At 48.5% G+C, this 21573-nt stretch overlaps 1 protein-coding gene across 1 annotated transcript in view; it reads right to left on the bottom strand.

The window, feature by feature from the left end:
• Positions 1–939: 939 nt before the first annotated feature.
• Positions 940–21573, bottom strand: part of ELOB (elongin B) — a 25565-nt gene continuing 4931 nt past the window's right edge. The window contains exons 2-4 of the mRNA XM_069735215.1: positions 1618–1752; positions 1444–1552; positions 940–1376 (exon numbers count right to left, since the gene is read on the bottom strand). Coding sequence (XP_069591316.1) covers positions 1264–1376; positions 1444–1552; positions 1618–1752 — 357 coding nt within the window. The 3' untranslated portion in view covers positions 940–1263. The remainder of the gene's footprint in view (positions 1377–1443; positions 1553–1617; positions 1753–21573) is intronic.

Raw genomic sequence — 21573 nt, 5'->3', positions numbered from 1 at the left:
CGTACCCCACCCCGCACAGGCCTGAGCCCAGTGCACGTACCCCACCCCGCACAGGCCTGAGCCCAGTGCACGTACCCCAATCCCGCACAGGCCTGAGCCCAGTGCACGTACCCCAATCCCACACAGGCCTGAGCCCAGTGCACGTACCCCACCCCACACAGGCCTGAGCCCAGTGCACGTACCCCACCCCGCACAGGCCTGAGCCCAGTGCACGTACCCCACCCCGCACAGGCCTGAGCCCAGTACACGTACCCCACCCCACACAGGCCTGAGCCCAGTGCACATACCCCAATCCCGCACAGGCCTGAGCTCAGTGCACGTACCCCACCCCACACAGGCCCGAGCACAGTGCACGTACCACAATCCCACACAGGCCTGAGCCCAGTGCACGTACCCCAATCCCACACAGGCCTGAGCCCAGTGCACGTACCCCAAGCCCGCACAGGCCTGAGCCCAGTGCACGTACCCCAATCCCGCACAGGCCTGAGCCCAGTGCACGTACCCAACCTGGCACAGGCCGGAGCCCAGTGCACGTACCCAACCTGGCACAGGCCGGAGCCCTTAAAATTTATACAATAAAGATTTAGAGAACAAATAAAGGTTTATGATGTGTATTTTTATTACAAGCAGATGGGTGGGGTTCTGAGTCCTGAAACCTCCACTGATCACTGGAATCCACCCCGAGAACAGTGCATTTTGAGACCGGACTGCAGATTACGCCTCCTACTGAAGGTGTACTCCGATCTGTCTGCATGCTCAGGCAGAAGCTTCTGAGTGATCGGTGGAGGCATCAGGATCCATTCCTGACCAGGCAGCCGACCCTGAATACCAGCAGAGACCCAGCGTAAAACCTTGCCTCATGCCCAGACCTCACCAGGCCACCGCCCTCTGCACACGCACACCCCTGGCAGCCATATTGCACAGATGAAGAGACCAAGCCACAGGCAAACAAAATTTATTGTGTTTATAAAATAAAATAGAACATAAATCCCAGAGCATCCCAAACCCCGAAACCAGGAAGAGTGGAGGGTGCAGGGCCACAACTGATGGGGGCTGCCCCCATGTGGACAGATCTTGCACAAGCCTATTCAGTTCTCATTGGGGGGACAGCGGTCACTTTGTACACGGAAGTGAAACAGGACGATAGAGACAGATGCCCCCGCCAGACGGTGCAAGGCATAAGCTGCAGTGTTCCACTGGGGCAGAGGAGGGGTAATGACAGGGTAGATGAGGGATTGGGGCAGGTGCAGCATCTTCCAGCATTCACTGCACCGCCTGCTCGTTAGCACTTCCGCTTGTCTCCTGCGGCTTCATCACATCGGGGAGTTCAGGAGGACTGGAGAAGGGATCCACCCGCAGAGGTTCAAAGGCTTCGCCTGAAAGACAGAAGGGTCAGCACCAGCCCAAAACCCCACGCTGCGCCTCCCACCTCACGCCACTCACCCGAGCAGCGGAACGCTAGTCCCACGGTGGCGGGAGCCTGGGGCCGCGCGGTCTGGCTGGTGAAGCCGCAGTCACCTAAGGTCTTATTATCATCTAATAACTGGTCGTCCTAGAAGAGAAGACAGTGAGGAGACGGCAGGGAAACAAAGAGTGGGGGAGGGGATGACAACACACCTTGTACAGACGCTGCTCCTCCGGGGGTCTCTTCAGGATCCCCTCCACAATTCTTTTCAGCTCATACACGGTCGTGTTCTCCTTTGCGTCAGTGAAAATGGTAGTTTTATTACGGCGGATCATCAAAAACACGTCCTGGAGGGAGAGAAGGAAGCCAGAGGCCGGTGAGAGAGCAGGCGAAAGGAAGCCAAGGGCAGGCGGACGGACGAGCGGGCGGGGAGGGGTGGCCAAGGGCAGGCGGACGGACGAGCGGGCGGGGAGGGGTGGCCAAGGGCGGACGGACGAGCGAGCGAGGGGGCCAAGGGCGGACGGACGAGCGAGCGAGGGGGCCAAGGGCGGACGGACGAGCGAGCGAGGGGGCCAAGGGCGGACGGACGGGCGAGCGGGGGGGCCAAGGGCGGACGGACGAGCGAGGGGGCCAAGGGCGGACGGACGAGCGAGCGAGGGGGCCAAGGGCGGACGGACGGGCGAGCGGGGGGGCCAAGGGCGGACGGACGAGCGAGCGGGGGGCCAAGGGCGGACGGACGAGCGAGCGGGGGGCCAAGGGCGGACGGACGAGCGAGCGGGGGGCCAAGGGCGGACGGACGAGCGAGCGGGGGGCCAAGGGCGGACGGACGAGCGAGCTGGGGGCCAAGGGCGGACGGACGAGCAAGCGGGGGGCCAAGGGCGGACGGACGAGCGAGTGGGGGGCCAAGGGCGGATGGATGAGCGAGCGGGGGGCCAAGATTGAAACAGCGCCCACAAGCGGCAGGAGGAGAGCAGCCTTGGCTTGTCTATAAGAGCTGTTATAGTGTCGGCCATTACTACCTCTTGTGGTCGGCATTCCACAGTCTGACAGCTCTAATTGTAAAGAACCCTTTTCTATTTAGCTCCCGGAATCGCCTTTCTTCCACCCATAGCGAGTGCCAATGGGTCTTCGGAAGGGTTGGGATTTGTATATACAGTCATGTCCTTTAAGTGTTGGCACCCTTTAAATTGTTGCAGAAAATTAAGTATTTTGCCCAGAAAATTTGTAGCAGTTACAGTTTACTTTGTGTGTATTGGAACACACACACACACACAAAAAAAACAAACAAAAAAAAAAACTGGGCATAACTTCACACAGAACCTGAAATATGGGCCAGACAATTGTGGGTAAACCTCCTTTTCTCCCCGGAGTGGAGGCCACTCAACATAGAACTGAAATGCCAGAACCCAATTCCATGAAAAGTGTGGACCCTTGACACAACAGTCAGAAGAAGAGATGTGTATGGTGGTGGTTTGGATCTGGGTCCCTTATACAGTCATGACCAAAAGTGTTGGCAACCTTGAAATTGCTCCAAAAAATGAAGTATTTCTCCCAGAATATTACTGCAGTTACATTTGTTATAGATATGTTCATTTACTTTGTGTATATTGGAACACCACAATAAAAAACATACAAAAAAGGCAAATAGGACATAATGTCATACAAAACTAGAAAAATAAGCAGGCAAAATTGTTGGCACTTTGCCACAATTGTGGGTGAACAACTTTGTTTCAAGCATGTGATCCTCGTCCAAACCTCGGTGTGGGCAATATGAAAACCGAAACCAGATATAAAGGGGAGAAGTTGACTCAATCTTTGCTTTGTCTGTGCCACACTGAGCACGGAGAACAGAGAGAGGAGAAGAGAACTGTTGGAGGACTTGAAAACCAAAATTGTTGAGAACAATCAACAATCTCAAGGTTACAAGTCCATCTCCGGAGATCTGGATGTTCCTTTGTCCACGGCACACAACATAACCAAGACGCTTACAACCCATGGCACCGTAGCTAATCTCCCTGGTACTGGACGGCAGATAATTGAGGAATGGTTGTAATGCTGCATAATCTGGATGGTGGATAACCTCAATCAAGCTCCAAAAGATATTTCAGCTGTCCTGTAGGCTCAGGATCCATCCACATGTGAATGAAATGAAACACTAAGGTAGGAGACCCTGGAGTACCCCACTGCTGACACGGATATAAAAAAACTAGACTGCAGTGTGCCAAAATGAACTCAAGTAGCCAAAATCCTACTGCGAAAGCATCTCATGGACAGATGTGACCAAGATAGAACGTTTTGGCAAAGCACATCATTCTACTACAGGTCCTTCTCAAAAAATTAGCATATAGTGTTAAATTTCATTATTTACCATAATGTAATGATTACAATTAAACTTTCATATATTATAGATTCATTATCCACCAACTGAAATTTGTCAGGTCTTTTATTGTTTTAATACTGATGATTTTGGCATACAACTCCTGATAACCCAAAAAACCTGTCTCAATAAATTAGCATATCAAGAAAAGGTTCTCTAAACGACCTATTACCCTAATCTTCTGAATCAACTAATTAACTCTAAACACATGCAAAAGATACCTGAGGCTTTTATAAACTCCCTGCCTGGTTCATTACTCAAAACCCCCATCATGGGTAAGACTAGCGACCTGACAGATGTCAAGAAGGCCATCATTGACACCCTCAAGCAAGAGGGTAAGACCCAGAAAGAAATTTCTCAACAAATAGGCTGTTCCCAGAGTGCTGTATCAAGGCACCTCAATGGTAAGTCTGTTGGAAGGAAACAATGTGGCAGAAAACGCTGTACAACGAGAAGAGGAGACCGGACCCTGAGGAAGATTGTGGAGAAGGACCGATTCCAGACCTTGGGGAACCTGAGGAAGCAGTGGACTGAGTCTGGTGTGGAAACATCCAGAGCCACCGTGCACAGGCGTGTGCAGGAAATGGGCTACAGGTGCCGCATTCCCCAGGTAAAGCCACTTTTGAACCATAAACAGCGGCAGAGGCGCCTGACCTGGGCTACAGAGAAGCAGCACTGGACTGTTGCTAAGTGGTCCCAAGTACTTTTTTTCTGATGAAAGCAAATTTTGCATGTCATTCGGAAATTAAGGTGCCAGAGTCTGGAGGAAGACTGGGGAGAAGGAAATGCCAAAATGCCTGAAGTCCAGTGTCAAGTACCCACAGTCAGTGATGGTGTGGGGTGCCATGTCAGCTGCTGGTGTTGGTCCACTGTGTTTCATCAAGGGCAGGGTCAATGCAGATAGCTATCAGGAGATTTTGGAGCACTTCATGCTTCCATTGGCTGAATTGCTTTATGGAGATGAAGATTTCATTTTTCAGCACGACCTGGCACCTGCTCACAGTGCCAAAACCACTGGTAAATGGTTTACTGACCATGGTATTACTGTGCTCAATTGGCCTGCCAACTCTCCTGACCTGAACCCCATAGTGAATCTGTGGGATATTGTGAAGAGAAAGTTGAGAGACGCAAGACCCAACACTCTGGATGAGCTTAAGGCCGCTATTGAAGCATCCTGGGCCTCCATAACATCTCAGCAGTGTCACAGGCTGATTGCCTCCATGCCACGCCGCATTGAAGCAGTCATTTCTGCCAAAGGATTCCCGACCAAGTATTGAGTGCATAACTGAACATTATTATTTGATGGTTTTTTTGTTTGTTATTAAAAAACACTTTTATTTGATTGGATGGGTGAAATATGCTAATTTATTGAGACAGGTTTTTTGGGTTATCAGGAGTTGTATGCCAAAATCATCAGTATTAAAACAATAAAAGACCTGACAAATTTCAGTTGGTGGATAATGAATCTATAATATATGAAAGTTTAATTGTAATCATTACATTATGGTAAATAATGAAATTTAACACTATATGCTAATTTTTTGAGAAGGACCTGTATTTACTGAAAACAGAATGAGACCTAAAAAGAAAAACACAGTACCTACAGTCAGATAAAGTGGAGGGTCACAGATAATTTGCTGTCTCTTGTACCGGGTGCCTTAACTGTGCAAGGCATCATGAAATCTGAAGATTACCAGTAGATTATGGGTGGAAACGTAGTGCCCGGGGTCAGAAAGCTGGGTGTGCGTCCTAGGTCATGGGTCTTCCAGCGGGATAATGACCCCTAACATACATCAAGAAGCCCCCAGAGATGGATGGAAACAAAGGGCTGGAGAGTTCAGAAGTGGCAGCAGCGAGTCTTGTGGAGAGATCTTACAATTGGGAGAAGACGCCTTCAGAGATCGGGAGCAGATTGTGAGAAGAGTCCTCCAAGATCCCGGCTGAGAGGAGGAAGAAGCTTGTGATCTTATGGGAAGCCATTGATTGCAGTTATTTATTCCAAAGGGAGTGACCAAATAGAGGGTGATAATCGTGTCCGGACCATTTTTGGAGGTTTTGTGTGAAATTTTGTCCAATTTGCTTTCTTCTGTTCCAATACAAACAAAGAAAATAAACCTGTGTGTAACAAAACACGGGGAGTGTAATAATGTTCTGGGAGAAACAGTTCATTTTCTGGAGCAATATCAAGGGCGCCAACACTTGACCAAGGCAGTATCTGAGGAGACTGCACCCCATGTACAGGGCAACGACAGCGGTAAGGAGTTTGTAGGTTCTCCCCAGGCTTCCTCTCACACGCCAAAGACCGGTACGGCCAACGGGGACAGCGATGATAATGGCGCTATAGAAGAGAGAAGAAATTATACCGGGGGATGAATATTTACTACATCTGGACGTCTATGTCACAATCTGGGGGCTGTATAATATTATACACACTATACTGGGGGCGGGGGTTAGATTATATATCTGGGGGAGGGTATACACTGGAGTGGAGGGGAGGCACGTTACATACAATGCTGGAGGATATACTATATACAAGGTGCACATATATACTGGGGGAGGGTATTTATAACAGGGAGCTGTATATACTGGGGGCAGAGGATAGATTATATATCGGGGGGAGGGTATACACTGGAGTGGTGGGGAGGCATGTTACATACAATGCTGGAGGATATACTATATACAAGGTGCACATATATACTGCGAGAGGGTATCCAACAGGGAGCTGTATATACTGGGAGGGCGGGGGCTAGATTACACATCTGGGGGGAGGGTATATACTGGGGTGTCAAGGTATATACTATATACGGGGGCTGTATATACTGGTGTGTCGGGGTATATACGGGGGCTGTATATACTGGGGATGCATGTATATACACTATACGGGGATGTATATACGGGCTGCATATACTGGGATGTCGGTGTATACACTATATTCGGGGGCTGTACATACAGGGGTGGCGGGGTATATACTATACATGGGGGCTGCATGTATATACACTATACAGGGATGTATATAAGGGGGCTGCATATACTGGGGTGGCGGGGTATATACTATACATGGGGGCTGCATGTATATACAGTATACGGGGGCTGCATATACTGGGGTGTCGGGTATATACACTATACATGGGGGCTGCATGTATATACAGTATACGGGGGCTGCATATACTGGGATGTCTGTGTATACACTATATTCGGGGGGCTGTATATACAGGGGTGTCGGGTATATACACTATACATGGGGGCTGCATATACTGGGCTGGCATGGTATATACACTATACATGGGGGCTGCATGTATATACACTATACGGGGGGCTGTATATACAGGGGTGTCGGGGTATATACTATACATGGGGGCTGCATGTATATACACTATACGGGGGCTGTATATACAGGGGTGTCGGGGTATATACTATACATGGGGGCTGCATGTATATACACTATACGGGGGGCTGTATATACAGGGGTGTCGGGGTATATACTATACATGGGGGCTGCATGTATATACAGTATACGGGGGCTGCATATACTGGGGTGGCATGGTATATACTATATACAGGGGCTAGAGAACACCGATCACTGCAGAATACAGATCCCTTGATCCCTCGTGGAGGGAACATGGAGACAATCTGCTAATGGATCAGTCGATCATTCAGATGAAAATATTGTTGGAAGAGGAACAAAACTAACGAGTGATCGAAAAAAAGGAGCGAACCGCTGCACGTAGGAAAGAAAGAAAGAACAATCCAGGTAAGAGCGGCAGCGAGGGAGAAAGACGACCAAACTGTGCCGGACGTGCTCCGGGGAGGAACCACGGCAGCCAGTGTCTAAGGAGGTGAGCGGGCCAGGGTGTGAGATCTGCTCTGTGACACCGTGGGTGTGGGGGAGTAATGGCTAAATGCATAGATCAATGGATAACCTGTGCAGCATGAAGGTCCACCATAGCGTCACACACACAGGGTACAGCATGTAGATCCACCACAGCGTCACACACACACAGGGTACAGTATGTAGATCCACCATAGCGTCACACACACAGGGTACAGCATGTAGATCCACCACAGCGTCACACACACAGGGTACAGTATGTAGATCCACCACAGCGTCTCACACAGGGTGCAGTATGTAGATCCACCATAGCGTCACACACACAGGGTACAGTATGTAGATCCACCATAGCGTCACACACAGGGTACAGTATGTAGATCCACCATAGCGTCACACACACAGGGTGCAGTATGTAGATCCACCATAGCGTCACACAGGGTACAGTATGTAGATCCAATATAGCGTCACACACACAGGGTACAGTATGTAGATCCAATATAGCGTCACACACACAGGGTACAGCATGTAGATCCAATATAGCGTCACACACACAGGGTACAGTATGTAGATCCACCACAGCGTCTCACACAGGGTGCAGTATGTAGATCCACCATAGCGTCACACAGGGTACAGTATGTAGATCCAATATAGCGTCACACACACAGGGTACAGCATGTAGATCCACCACAGCGTCACACACACAGGGTACAGCATGTAGATCCACCACAGCGTCTCACACACAGGGTACAGTATGTAGATCCACCACAGCGTCTCACACACAGGGTACAGCATGTAGATCCACCACAGCGTCACACACACAGGGTACAGCATGTAGATCCACCACAGCGTCACACACACAGGGTACAGCATGTAGATCCACCACAGCGTCACACACACAGGGTACAGTAGATTCAAAGATTCAAAGAAGCTTTATTGGCAGGACCAAATACACATCAGTTTTGCCAAAGCAAGTGTATAAAGGCAATAGGGATAGGGACTGTGGGGATGTTGGGTAGGAGCTGTAGGGGAGGTGGATGGGGCAGATCCATTGTGGGGGGTATAGTCCATGGCATAGGGGAGGTGGATGGGGCAGATCCATTGTGGGGGCTATAGTCCATGGCATAGGGGAGGTGGATGGGGCAGATCCATTGTGGGGGCTATAGTCCATGGCATAGGGGAGGTGGATGGGGCAGATCCATTGTGGGGGCTATGATCCATGGCATAGGGGAGGTGGATGGGGGCAGATCCATTGTGGGGGTTATAGTCCATGGCATAGGGGAGGTGGATGGGGCAGATCCATTGTGGGGGCTATGATCCATGGCATAGGGGAGGTGGATGGGGGCAGATCCAGGGTGAGAGCTATAGTCCATGGCATAGGGGAGGTGGATGGGGGCAGATCCATTGTGGGGGTTATAGTCCATGGCATAGGGGAGGTGGATGGGGCAGATCCATTGTGGGGGCTATGATCCATGGCATAGGGGAGGTGGATGGGGGCAGATCCAGGGTGAGAGCTATAGTCCATGGCATAGGGGAGGTGGATGGGGCAGGTTCAGGTTGGGGGCTATAGTCCATGGCATAGGGGAGGTGGATGGGGGCAGATCCATTGTGGGGGCTATAGTCCATGGCATAGGGGAGGTGGATGGGAGCAGATCCAGGGTGGGGGCTATAGTCCATGGCATAGGGGAGGTGGATGGGGCAGATCCATTGTGGGGGCTATAGTCCATGGCATCATAGTTCTCTTTCTCGCAGTCTATGACATTCGCTCACATACCGCGCTGCTATCTCCACCGCTCGCTCTTCTTCTCCCAGCAGGATATAGGTTTTCTCTTCCTCCTTCATGGTGATGAAGTCTGGGAAGAGATGTGAGAGTCTCCTGAAGTGAGTGTCCCTCACTGCTGAGTATTTGGAGCAGTGTAGCAGGAAGTGGGTTTCGTCCTCTATGGCCTCCTGGTCACAGTGTTGGCACAGTCTTTCCTCCCTGGGCTTGTAGCTCTGCCTGTGTCGGCCACATTCGATGGCCAGACTGTGGGCACTGAGTCTATATCGGCTCAGGATCTGGCGGTCTCTGGGGTCCGGGAGTTTCTCCAGATATGGGGCCAGTCTGTAGTCTCTCTGTAGGCTCCGGTACATGGTCAGTTTCTGTGAGCTGATGATATCATTCTTCCAGTCACTGACATACCTCTCCTGGCCTTCATCTGCCATCTTCCTAATTCCAGCTTTTGTCAGGTTGTTGTGATTGGTGTTCTGCTCCGGTTGGGTTTGGCTGGGCTGTTCCGGGGGTTCTGGTTTTTCTGTTTCACCTACATGTATCAGGGCTTTATGGTGATGGGAGCTTGGATTGCTCCTATGCAGGTGAGCCCGGAATGACAGCGCCCTCTTTAGAACTGTTAGGTGTAGAGGGAATCTGCCCAGCTCGGCCCGACAAGCACTGTTGGAGGTGCTCCGATGGACCTGGAGAAGGTGCTTGCAGAATTCCAGGTGGAATATTTCTGTTGGACTGGAATCCCACTTTGACCAGTCTGGGTAGGTGTGAGGACCCCAGACTTCGCTGCCATACAGGAGGATTGGGGTGATGATGGAGTCGAAGAATTTTAGCCAGACCCTCACTGGTGGCTTCAGATGGTAGAGTGTCCTTCGGATGGCATAGAAGGTTTTGCAGGCCTTGTCTTTCAGGGTCTCTATGGCTTGTTTGAAGTTCCCTGACCGGTGAATCTCTAGGCCCAGGTAGGTATATTTGTCCGTTCCTGTGAGGTCGCAGTTGTTGAGGATAAATGATGGGTGTTGGTCTGATCTTCTCTTTCTCCTCTGGAACACCATGGTGTTGGTTTTCTTTAGGTTGACCGGTAGGGCCCAGGTGGAGCTGAATTTCTCTAGGATTTTCAGGTTGTCCTGGAGGCCTTTCTCAGTTGGTGACAGCAGCAGGTCATCTGCATACAGCAGGAATTTCACCTGGGCGTCGTGGAGGGTGAGACCTGGTGCTGAGGAGGATTCCAGGGCGGTAGCCAGCTCGTTGATGTAGATGTTGAAGAGCGTTGGGCTTAGGCTGCAGCCTTGTCTGACTCCGCGGCTCTGCTGGAAATGAGCCGTTCTTTTGCCGCTCACACTCACGCTGCAGCTGTTCTCGGTGTAGGAGCTTTTGATGACATCGTAGGTCTTTCCTCCTATTCCACTCTCCAGCAGTTTCAGGAATAAGCCCGGGTGCCACACTGAATCAAAGGCCTTTTTAAAGTCCACAAAGCAGGCGTATATCTTCCCATTCTTTGTATTGTAGACGTGTTTCTGAATGAGGCTGTGCAGAGTATAGATGTGGTCAGTGGTGCGGTGGTTCGGCATGAACCCTGCTTGGCTCTTGTGGAGGATGTTGTGCTCGGTGAGGAAGGTGAGGATCCTCTTGTTCAGGATACTGTTGAACAGTTTTCCCAGGTTGCTGCTGACGCATATGCCTCTGTAGTTGGCTGGGTCATACCTGTCCCCACTCTTGTGGATGGGTGTGATGAGGCCTTGGTTCCAGGTACGAGGGAAGTAGCCGGCACTCAGTACGATATTGAAGAGTTTAACCATTGCAGCCTGTATTTCTGGTGGGCTGTACTTCATCATTTCTGGTAGGATTCCATTCAGGCCACCGGCTTTTCTACATCTTATGGAGGAGAGTCTCTCAGTTACTTCCTGTAGTGTTATAGGTGTATCCACCGGGTTTTGGAAGTTTTTGATTTTTTCCTCCATTGCTTTTAGTTTCGCCAATATGTTTTCCTGTTCTTGGCTTAGTCCTTCCTTTGGAATGTCTTTATAGAGGTCTCTGAAGTATTGGAGCCAGAGGTTGCCATTTTGGATATGGTTGTTTTTCTTGTCTTTGGTGCCCATGTGGTTCCATAGTTCCCAGAAGGAGTTGTCTTGGAGGGCGTCTTGGAGTTGATTGAGCTTGGTAGAGATGTAACTCTGCTTCTTCCTCCTGAGGATGGTTTTGTACTGCTTTTGTATGGAGTCATAGGCTTCCCTCAGACCCAGGTGGTTGGGGTCTCTGTGTTTCTTGTTGGAGGCTGTTCTCAGGGTCTTCCGTACAGCTTTACATTCTCTGTCAAACCAGCCATTGACCTGTGTTTCTTTTGGTCTCTTGTAGTCGACTTTTTTAAGGTCAGACAGTCTGGCCATTGCGTAGAATATATTGTTGAGGTCCTTTGCGGCTTGGCTCACTCCCTCTGGGTTTGGCATGTACTCGAGGTTGTAGAAGTGGTGGAGCATCCGCTGTATTTCAGGTCTGCTGGAAGCTTCTTTATACTTTAGTGCCGACATTTTGGACCATTTAAAGGATGGAGGCCGGGTGAAGAGGCCGCTCTGCTGTGGCTTCTGAGTGGGTGGTTTCTCTGTAGATTTCATGTACAGAAGAAGTTGGCTGTGGTCTGACAGGTGCGTTTGTGGGGTGACTATGAAGACGCTGACATCTGCCAGGTTCAGGTCTGTAATGGCGTAATCAACTACACTCCTCCCTACATGGGAGTTTAGTGTATACCTTCCTAAGGAGTCACCCTTGCTTCGTCCATTGAGGATATGAAGTCCTAAACTTTTACATACGTTCAGGAGCTTTCTGCCACTTTTGTTGACTGTACTGTCATAGCGGTTTCTCTCAGTGTGTACAGGGTCTTGGCCGTCATTCTCTGCTCCAAGTATGTAGATGTTTCCATCCGTGGTCAGGAAGTCTCTCTCTCTCCCTGTTCTTGCATTGAGGTCTCCAAAGATGAGAACTTTGCCCAGGGCCTGATAATGGGCGGCTTCTCTTTGTAAGATCTCGAAGCAGTCTGGATTGAAGTAGGGGGACTCTGGCGGTGGTATATAGGTGGCACAGAGGTGGACATCAGACTGACAGGTGAGGATGGAGCTGCTGATTCTGATCCATATGTGGCTGCCTCCTTTCTTCACCGGTTTGATGTACTGATGGAGCTCCTCTTTATACCAGATCGCTACTCCTCCTGAGCCCCGGCCCTGTTTGATGTTTTTATTTTTCTGGGCATGGACCAAGAATTCCTTGTATCCAATAGGCACCAGGGATTCGTTTTCGGCTCTGGTCCATGTTTCCAGGAGGATCTGAATGTCTATATTTTTCATACTTTGTATAAAATCAGGGTCCTTTGTTTTAGATCCAAAGGTTGAGGCGTTGAGACCCTGGATATTCCAGCTGCTGATTGTAAGTGAAGACATTCTTCTGTGTGGTTTGTGTGTATATACCTTGTAATGAGTGTGGCTGTGTGGGACAAACTGGATTTCTGACAGTTTTATAGCGGTGCTTGGTTCCATCCAGTCACATTATTATTCTGCGCAGTGCATTGAGCAGGTTTATTATCTCATCCCTATCTCTGCTCTGCATGTATCTGTGTGGGCTCGGTGGTCTCCTCGGTGGAGGTCTCCACCTCCGATGGTCTGACACTGGGTGAAGAGCTTTGTTTCCAGCTTCAGGAGGTAGCCTTGGGGTTTTCTGCTTTATCGTTCTCGGGGGTCTTCCAGTGTGATTATGGCCACTGTTGAATCCAGGCCCGGGGTCTCTGTTTAGCACGATGTCCTTCAGCTCTTTGGCCAGGAGGCTGACCCCTTGTTTGTTGAGGTGTTTATCATCGTGCAGGTGACTGTTGTTTATGGAGAGGTGTTGTGCCAGGGTCACGTTTGGCACAGTCTTGATCTTTTCAGTCAGTTCTGCATTGATGGCTTGGGTGGTTTGCCTGGGTATGTCCTTTCTTGGAAGCAGCGATGACAGAATGATTTTACTGTCCGGGAATTTTAGGTTTGCCATCTTTGCCAGGTTTATCAGTTGTTCTGCGATCTGCTGGTCTGGCCGATTATTATACACACGGGTACAAACAATGTGCTTTGGGTTGGTAAACCGTGGTCTACTGATGACCTCTGTCACCTGTTCAATACTTGTACAGCGGATTGTACGGACCTGTTTTCCTGGGAATAGCCGCTGTGTATTTAGGTACTTCCCATTTGAGTCCATTATTAGGACAATATCGGGACTATGCGATGTCTTGGGTGGGCTACGGTGCTGCTGACGAGGGTCTGTGGTGCTGGCTTTGCTGGTGGCTGGATCTCTTCTCTCTTCCATCTCTGTGGTTTCAGGATTTGAGTCCATTATTATGACAGTATCAGGACTTTGCGATGTCTTGGGTGGGCTAAGGTGCTGCTGACGGAGGCCTGTGGTGCTGGCTGGTTCTGTTCTCTCTTCCATCTCTCTGGTTTCAGGATTTAAGTCCATTATTAGGACAATATCAGGACTTTGCGATGTCTTGGGTGGGCTAAGGTGCTGCTGATGGGGGTCTGTGGTGCTGGCTTTGCTGGTGGCTGGTTCTCTTCTCTCTTCCATCTCTCTGGTTTCAGGATTTAAGTTTATTATTAGGACAGTATCAGGACTTAGCGATGTCTTGGGTGGGCTACGGTGCTGCTGATGGGGGTCTGTGGTGCTGGCTTTGCTGGTGGCTGGTTCTCTTCTCTCTTCCATCTCTCTGGTTTCAGGATTTGAGTCCATTATTAGGACAGTATCAGGACTTAGCGATGTCTTGGGTGGGCTACGGTGCTGCTGATGGGGGTCTGTGGTGCTGGCTTTGCTGGTGGCTGGTTCTCTTCTCTCTTCCATCTCTCTGGTTTCAGGATTTGAGTCCATTATTAGGACAGTATCAGGACTTAGCGATGTCTTGGGTGGGCTACGGTGCTGCTGATGGGGGTCTGTGGTGCTGGCTTTGCTGGTGGCTGGTTCTTTTCTCTCTTCCATCATATTGTTGGTTATTATTTTAATGCAGTTTGGTGTCTCTACATTCAGTTCAGTGGTGGCCATGTTGTCTGCTCTCTGGCTTGTTTTCGTTGCCCCCTGCTGGTTCAGATGTCCAGGGCTATGGGCTTTTAATTCTGTAATCTCCTTTCGGAGTTGATCATTGTCTTTTTTCAGCTCCCCCATTTCCTGTAGTGCTGCCTTGTATTGACACTTCATTTCACACATTTCGGCCCTTATTTTCTGTATGGCCGTGTCATTTGCTGCTTGGTAATTTGCGTTCCTTTGTGAGTTTCTTTCACATTCTAATTTCAGTTGGACCAAGTCTCTTTCTAGTTGAGATAAGAAGTCTCTGATGTTATCGGGCGAGAGGTGTGAAGTGTCGGGGGTTAGGCGGCTCTGTCTGGGAATCCCTATGTGAGCATTAGAGGTAGCTGCTGGGGCTTGTAGTCCTTTATAGGTTTGTGCCTGCTCTTTGATATCAGAAAAGCAATTTTCAAATTGCTGCAGAATCTCCTCCGTCCCCTGCGCCATGACTGTGCCAGTTTTGTATAGGAGTATGGTGAGCGCATTGGTGTCCTCTGCTTGGCTGGTAATTTTAATCTGCTGGACACCTTTATCGTTGGATTTAGTTACATGTTTATATCGTTTGCACAGCGCAGTGTGCCAGGCTGAGGGTTGTTCTGTATAGAATAATACATTGGTTTTTCTTTTTGGTTCTTTCTTTGTGAAATCTGCATAAAGAGTCTCTGGATTCTTTCTAACGTAGTCCATCTTGGATTTATTGCCCCCCTGTGTTATGTCCAGATCTGGCCCCCAGCATTCCTGTGTCTCTGGCTCTGGGCTTTGTTCATTTACTTGTTCTAAATTTGTGTTGTCCATTTTGTAGTTATAGGTTAATTATAATCCTTGTTTATAAGAAGATTAATTTGTAGCAAGTCTATAGGTTGTGTTGTAGTTAAAGAATTCTCCTACCTTCTATAGGTCCAGCTATCAGGATGTCAGATGTATGATGTCGGCTGCTTCCAGTCTGTATCCTCCAGGAGATTCTTGTTTGGTCCTTTAAATCCTCCAATTCTTCCTTTTTTCATAAAAACTAAAGTCCAGTTCAGTCCAGATCACTTTTATGTTCCACTGAGTTGAGTTTTTCCAGGTTTTGTCTTACAGTTGCCTCATTACAAGGTATAAAGTGATGGAAATTCAGGAGCTCATGTTCAGTGCTTCTTACTCCTAGGAATGGTGGGCGGGAAAGTATGTAGATCCACCATAGCGTCACACACACAGGGTACAGTATGTAGATCCACCACAGCGTCACACACACAGGGTACAGCATGTAGATCCACCATAGCGTCACACACACAGGGTACCGTATGTAGATCCACCACAGCGTCACACACACAGGGTACAGCATGTAGATCCACCATAGCGTCACACACACAGGGTACAGCATGTAGGTCCACCATAGCGTCACACACACAGGGTACAGCATGTAGGTCCACCACAGCGTCACACACACAGGGTACAGCATGTAGGTCCACCACAGCGTCACACACACATGGTACAGCATGTAGGTCCACCATAGCGTCACACACACAGGGTACAGTATGTAGATCCACCATAGCGTCACACACACAGGGTACAGTATGTAGATCCACCACAGCGTCACACACACAGGGTACAGCATGTAGATCCACCATAGCGTCACACACACAGGGTACCGTATGTAGATCCACCACAGCGTCACACACACAGGGTACAGCATGTAGATCCACCATAGCGTCACACACACAGGGTACAGCATGTAGGTCCACCATAGCGTCACACACACAGGGTACAGCATGTAGGTCCACCACAGCGTCACACACACAGGGTACAGCATGTAGGTCCACCACAGCGTCACACACACATGGTACAGCATGTAGGTCCACCATAGCGTCACACACACAGGGTACAGTATGTAGATCCACCATAGCGTCACACACAGGGTACAGCATGTAGATCCACCATAGCGTCACACACACAGGGTACAGTATGTAGATCCACCACAGCGTCACACACAGGGTACAGTATGTAGATCCACCACAGCGTCACACACAGGGTACAGCATGTAGATCCACCATAGCGTCACACACACAGGGTACAGTATTAAAATATCAAACAAAAAGGGCGTGATGCAAATACAAGATAATTTATACAAATATGGAGATTGTACCCAAATAAGATATGAAAATAGATAAAATCATTAAAAAAATCCATACGTCCAACCGACGAGTGAAAAGCCACTCAAATATCGATCATCCATGTTTTGGGTTTAGGTTTAAGAAGGAATTAGTATAAAATATAAAAATGCCCAATAATGTATAAAAGGGACTATAATAGAGAAGAAACACGGCCTTTATCTGAGACTATTGGAAAAAAACGGCACTAGTGAAAAAAGGTAACAACAACAACAACAACAACAGTGAAAAACTAAACAACACTACAGAGAGCACAGCGACGTAAAAACACTACAGGGAGCACAGCGACGTAAAAACACTACAGGGAGGACAGCGACGTAAAAACACTACAGGGAGGACAGCGACGTAAAAACACTACAGGGAGCACAGCGACGTAAAAAAACTACAGGGAGCACAGCGACGTAAAAACACTACAGGGAGCACAGCGACGTAAAAACACTACAGGGAGCACAGCGACGTAAAAACACTACAGGGAGCACAGCGACGTAAAAACACTACAGGGAGCACAGCGACGTAAAAACACTACAGGGAGCACAGCGACGTAAAAACACTACAGGGAGCACAGCGACGTAAAAACACTACAGGGAGCACAGCGACGTAAAAACACTACAGGGAGCACAGCGACGTAAAAACACTACAGGGAGCACAGCGACGTAAAAACACTACAGGGAGCACAGCGACGTAAAAACACTACAGGGAGCACAGCGACGTAAAAACACTACAGGGAGCACAGCGACGTAAAAACACTACAGGGAGCACAGCGACGTAAAAACACTACAGGGAGCACAGCGACGTAAAAACACTACAGGAAGCACAGCGACGTAAAAACACTACAGGGAGCACAGCGATGTAAGAACACTACAGGGAGCACAGCGATGTAAGAACACTACAGGGAGCACAGCGACGTAAAAACACTACAGGGAGCACAGCGACGTAAAAACACTACAGGGAGCACAGCGACGTAAGAACACTACAGGGAGCACAGCGACGTAAGAACACTACAGGAAGCACAGCGACGTAAAAACACTACAGGGAGCACAGCGACGTAAAAACACTACAGGGAGCACAGCGACGTAAAAACACTACAGGGAGCACAGCGACGTAAAAACACTACAGGGAGCACAGCGACGTAAAAACACTACAGGGAGCACAGCGACGTAAAAACACTACAGGGAGCACAGCAATGTAAAAACACTACAGGAAGCACAGCGATGTAAGAACACTACAGGAAGCACAGCGATGTAAGAACACTACAGGGGAGCACACAACTACATAAACGGGGACGAAAATGACAACAATAAATGATTCATTATGGCAAAATTCATAGATAAATGTTAACCCAGTCCCACAGAAACACCCGACAACACCACCGAACATACGCTACATGATGAAAATCCTATAATATATTACTACAAACGCAGATAACCACATGAACCAAATAAAGAGAAATAATATTGATAGATTAAAAAAAATAAAAAATAAAAAAATCAGACCCACAATGTAATATACAGGGGGGCCATGTATATGGATTCACCTAAATAACATGGGAATGGAGGGTGATAACTTCCTGTTTGTGGCACATTAGTATATGGGAGGGGGGGAAAACTTTTCAAGATGGGTGGTCACCATGGCGGCCACTGTGTAGTCGGCCATTTTGGATCTAACTTTATTTTTTCCCAATGGGACGAGGGTCATGTGACACATCAAACTTCTTGAGAATTTCACAAGAAAAACAATGGAGTGCTTGGCTTTAACAACTTTATTCTTTCATGAGTTATGTACAAGTTTCTCTTTGTTTGCAGCCATTGACATGTCGCGGAGATAACACGTGAGGGGCGGATAGAAATTGTGTTGATGTCTGGTGAACACAGTACCCGGGTCATTGCAGCAGATTTCAATGCAAGACACCCTGTGCAAGAAAACGGTCACCACTCCCATGTTATTTAGGTGTATCCATATACATGGCCCACCCAAAAAAGTATGCCTCACCACTGAACATAATGTCCTGTGTGAACTGAGGGTTCGGTCCCAATTTTTGTTTTGCCCATTCTGCCAATTCAGTGGCCGATCTGGCATCAGTCCAACGTCCCATCAGTGGATATTAGCTCCTCACAAATGGCACCTTACTAAATCCAGCTGCTGCAGAACCTCAACGAGGATGAGCCAAATTGGCCACTAAATCTACAGAATGGGCAAAACAAGAACTGGAACAGGACATTATGCTCAGTGATGAGGCACACTTTGGAGTGGCAGAGTATATACTATACAATTGTGCTCACAAGTTTACATACGCCGCAGAATTTTTGCTTTCTTGGCCTTTCTCAGAATATGAATAATAAAACGTTTTCTCCACTCATAGTTAGTGGTTGGGTGAAGCCATTTATTGTCAGACTCCTGTGTTTCCTCTTTTTAAATCATAACGATGACCCAAAACATCCAAATGACCTTGATCAAACGTTCACATACCCCATTTCTTAATACCGTGTATTGCCCCCTCTAACATCAATGACAGCTTGAAGTCTTTTGTGGTAGTTGTGGATGAGGTTCTTTATTTTCTCAGATGGTAAAGCTGCCCACTCTTCTTGGAGAAAAGCCTCCAGTTCCTGTAAATTTCTGGGCTGTCTGGCATGAACTGTGCGCTTGAGATCTCCCCAGAGTGGCTCAATGATATTGGGGTCAGGAGACTGAGATGGCCACTCCAGAACCTCCACTTCGTTCTGCTGTAGACAATGACAGGTCGACTTGGCCTTGTGTTTTGGATCTTTGTCACGTTGGAACATCCAAGTACGTCCCATGTGCAGCTTCCGGGCTGATGAGTGCAAACTTGCCTCCAGTATTTGCTGATAACGTGCTGCATTCATCCTTCCTTCAACTCTGACCAAGTTTCTTGTGCCTTTGTAGCTTACTCATCCCCACAACATCAGCGATCCACCTCCATGCTTTACAGTAGGAATGGTGTTCCTTTCATCATAGGCCTTGTTGACCTCTCTCTAAATGTAACGTTTATGGTTTTGGCCAAAGAGTTCAATTTTGGTCTCATTACTCCAAATTACCTTGTTCCTAAAGTTTTGAGGCTTGTCTCTGTGCTGTTTTGGGTATTGTAGGCGAGATACTATGTGGCATTTGCGCAGTAATGGCTTTCTTCTGGTGACTCGACCATGCAGCCCACTTTTCTTGAAGTGCCTCCTTATTGTGCATCTTGAAACAGCCACACCGCTAGTTTTCATAGAGTCCTGTATTTCATCTGATGTTATTTGTGGGTTTTTCTTTGCATCCCAAACAATTTTCCTGGCAGTTGTGGACGACATTTTTGTTGGTCTACCTGACCGTGGCTTTGTTGTTACAGAGCCCCTGATTTTCCATTTGTTAATTACAGTGTGATGCTGCTGACCGGCATTATCAAGTCCTTGGATATCTTTTTGTATCCCTTTCCTGCTTTATACATTTAACTACTTTTTCCCGTAGATCCGCTTACAATTCTTTTGCTTTCCCCATGACTCACAATGCAGAAACGTCAGTGGCTGGATGAAAGATGCAAGAGTCTGTCTGGATCCCAGAACCTCACTCAGCTTTCATGCACACAATGATTACAAGCAAACAGGTCACAGGTGAGGATTAGTGATGAGCAAGTGTACTCGTTACTCGGGTGGTCCAGAGTATTTGTGACTGCTCAGAGATTTAGTTTTAGTTGACGCAGCTGCATGATTTACGGCTGCTAGACAGCTTGAATACATGTGAGGATTCCCTAGCAACCAGGCAACCCCCACATGTACTCAGGCTGGCTAACAGCCATAAATCATACAACCGTGTAAAAAAAAAAACTAGATCTGCGAGCACTCTCAAATACTCGGGACCCAGCGAGTAACGAGTACACTCGCTCATCACTAGTGAGGATGTTACCTTCAGTAGCCAGTCAAACCCATCAACTCTGTGCATGTTATCAGCCAAAATCACCAGGGTGTGGAAACTTTTGATCAGGGTCAGTGGATGTTTTTGGTTGTCATTTATAAAGAGAAAACACAGTAGTCTGACAATAAATGGCTTCACCCAACCACTGACCATGAGTGGAGGAAAGTTTTGCTGTTATTCATATTCTCTGCAAAAGGCCAAGAAAGCAAAAGTTCTGCCGGGGTGTGTAAACTACTGAGCACAACCGTATATACGCAGGTCTGACATTACACACGGGGGTCTCCTGTACAGCACTATATATACGGGGGCTATACATTATATACGGGGGCAGGGGGTCTCCTGTCCCGCACTATATATACACACGGGGGTCTCCTGGTCCGCACTATACACACGGGGGTCTCCTGTACGGCACTATATATACACACACACGGGGGTCTCCTGTACGGCACTATATATACACACACACGGGGGTCTCCTGTACGGCACTATATATACACACACACGGGGGTCTCCTGTACGGCACTATATATACACACACACGGGGGTCTCCTGTACGGCACTATATATACACACACACGGGGGTCTCCTGTACGGCACTATATATACACACACACGGGGGTCTCCTGTACGGCACTATATACACACACACACGGGGGTCTCCTGTACGGCACTATATACACACACACACGGGGGTCTCCTGTACGGCACTATATACACACACACACGGGGGTCTCCTGTACGGCACTATATATACACACACACGGGGGTCTCCTGTACGGCACTATATATACACACACACGGGGGTCTCCTGTACGGCACTATATATACACACACACACGGGGGTCTCCTGTACGGCACTATATACACACACACGGGGGTCTCCTGTACGGCACTATATACACACACACGGGGGTCTCCTGTACGGCACTATATATACACACACACGGGGGTCTCCTGTACGGCACTATATATACACACACACGGGGGTCTCCTGTACGGCACTATATATACACACACACACGGGGGTCTCCTGTACGGCACTATATATACACACACACACGGGGG

Source organism: Ranitomeya imitator, chromosome 7, assembly GCF_032444005.1.
Source record: "Ranitomeya imitator isolate aRanImi1 chromosome 7, aRanImi1.pri, whole genome shotgun sequence".
Taxonomy (NCBI): Eukaryota; Metazoa; Chordata; class Amphibia; order Anura; family Dendrobatidae; genus Ranitomeya; species Ranitomeya imitator.
Note: the sequence above shows the minus strand (reverse complement) of the source record. Positions and strands in the feature narration are given on the sequence as shown.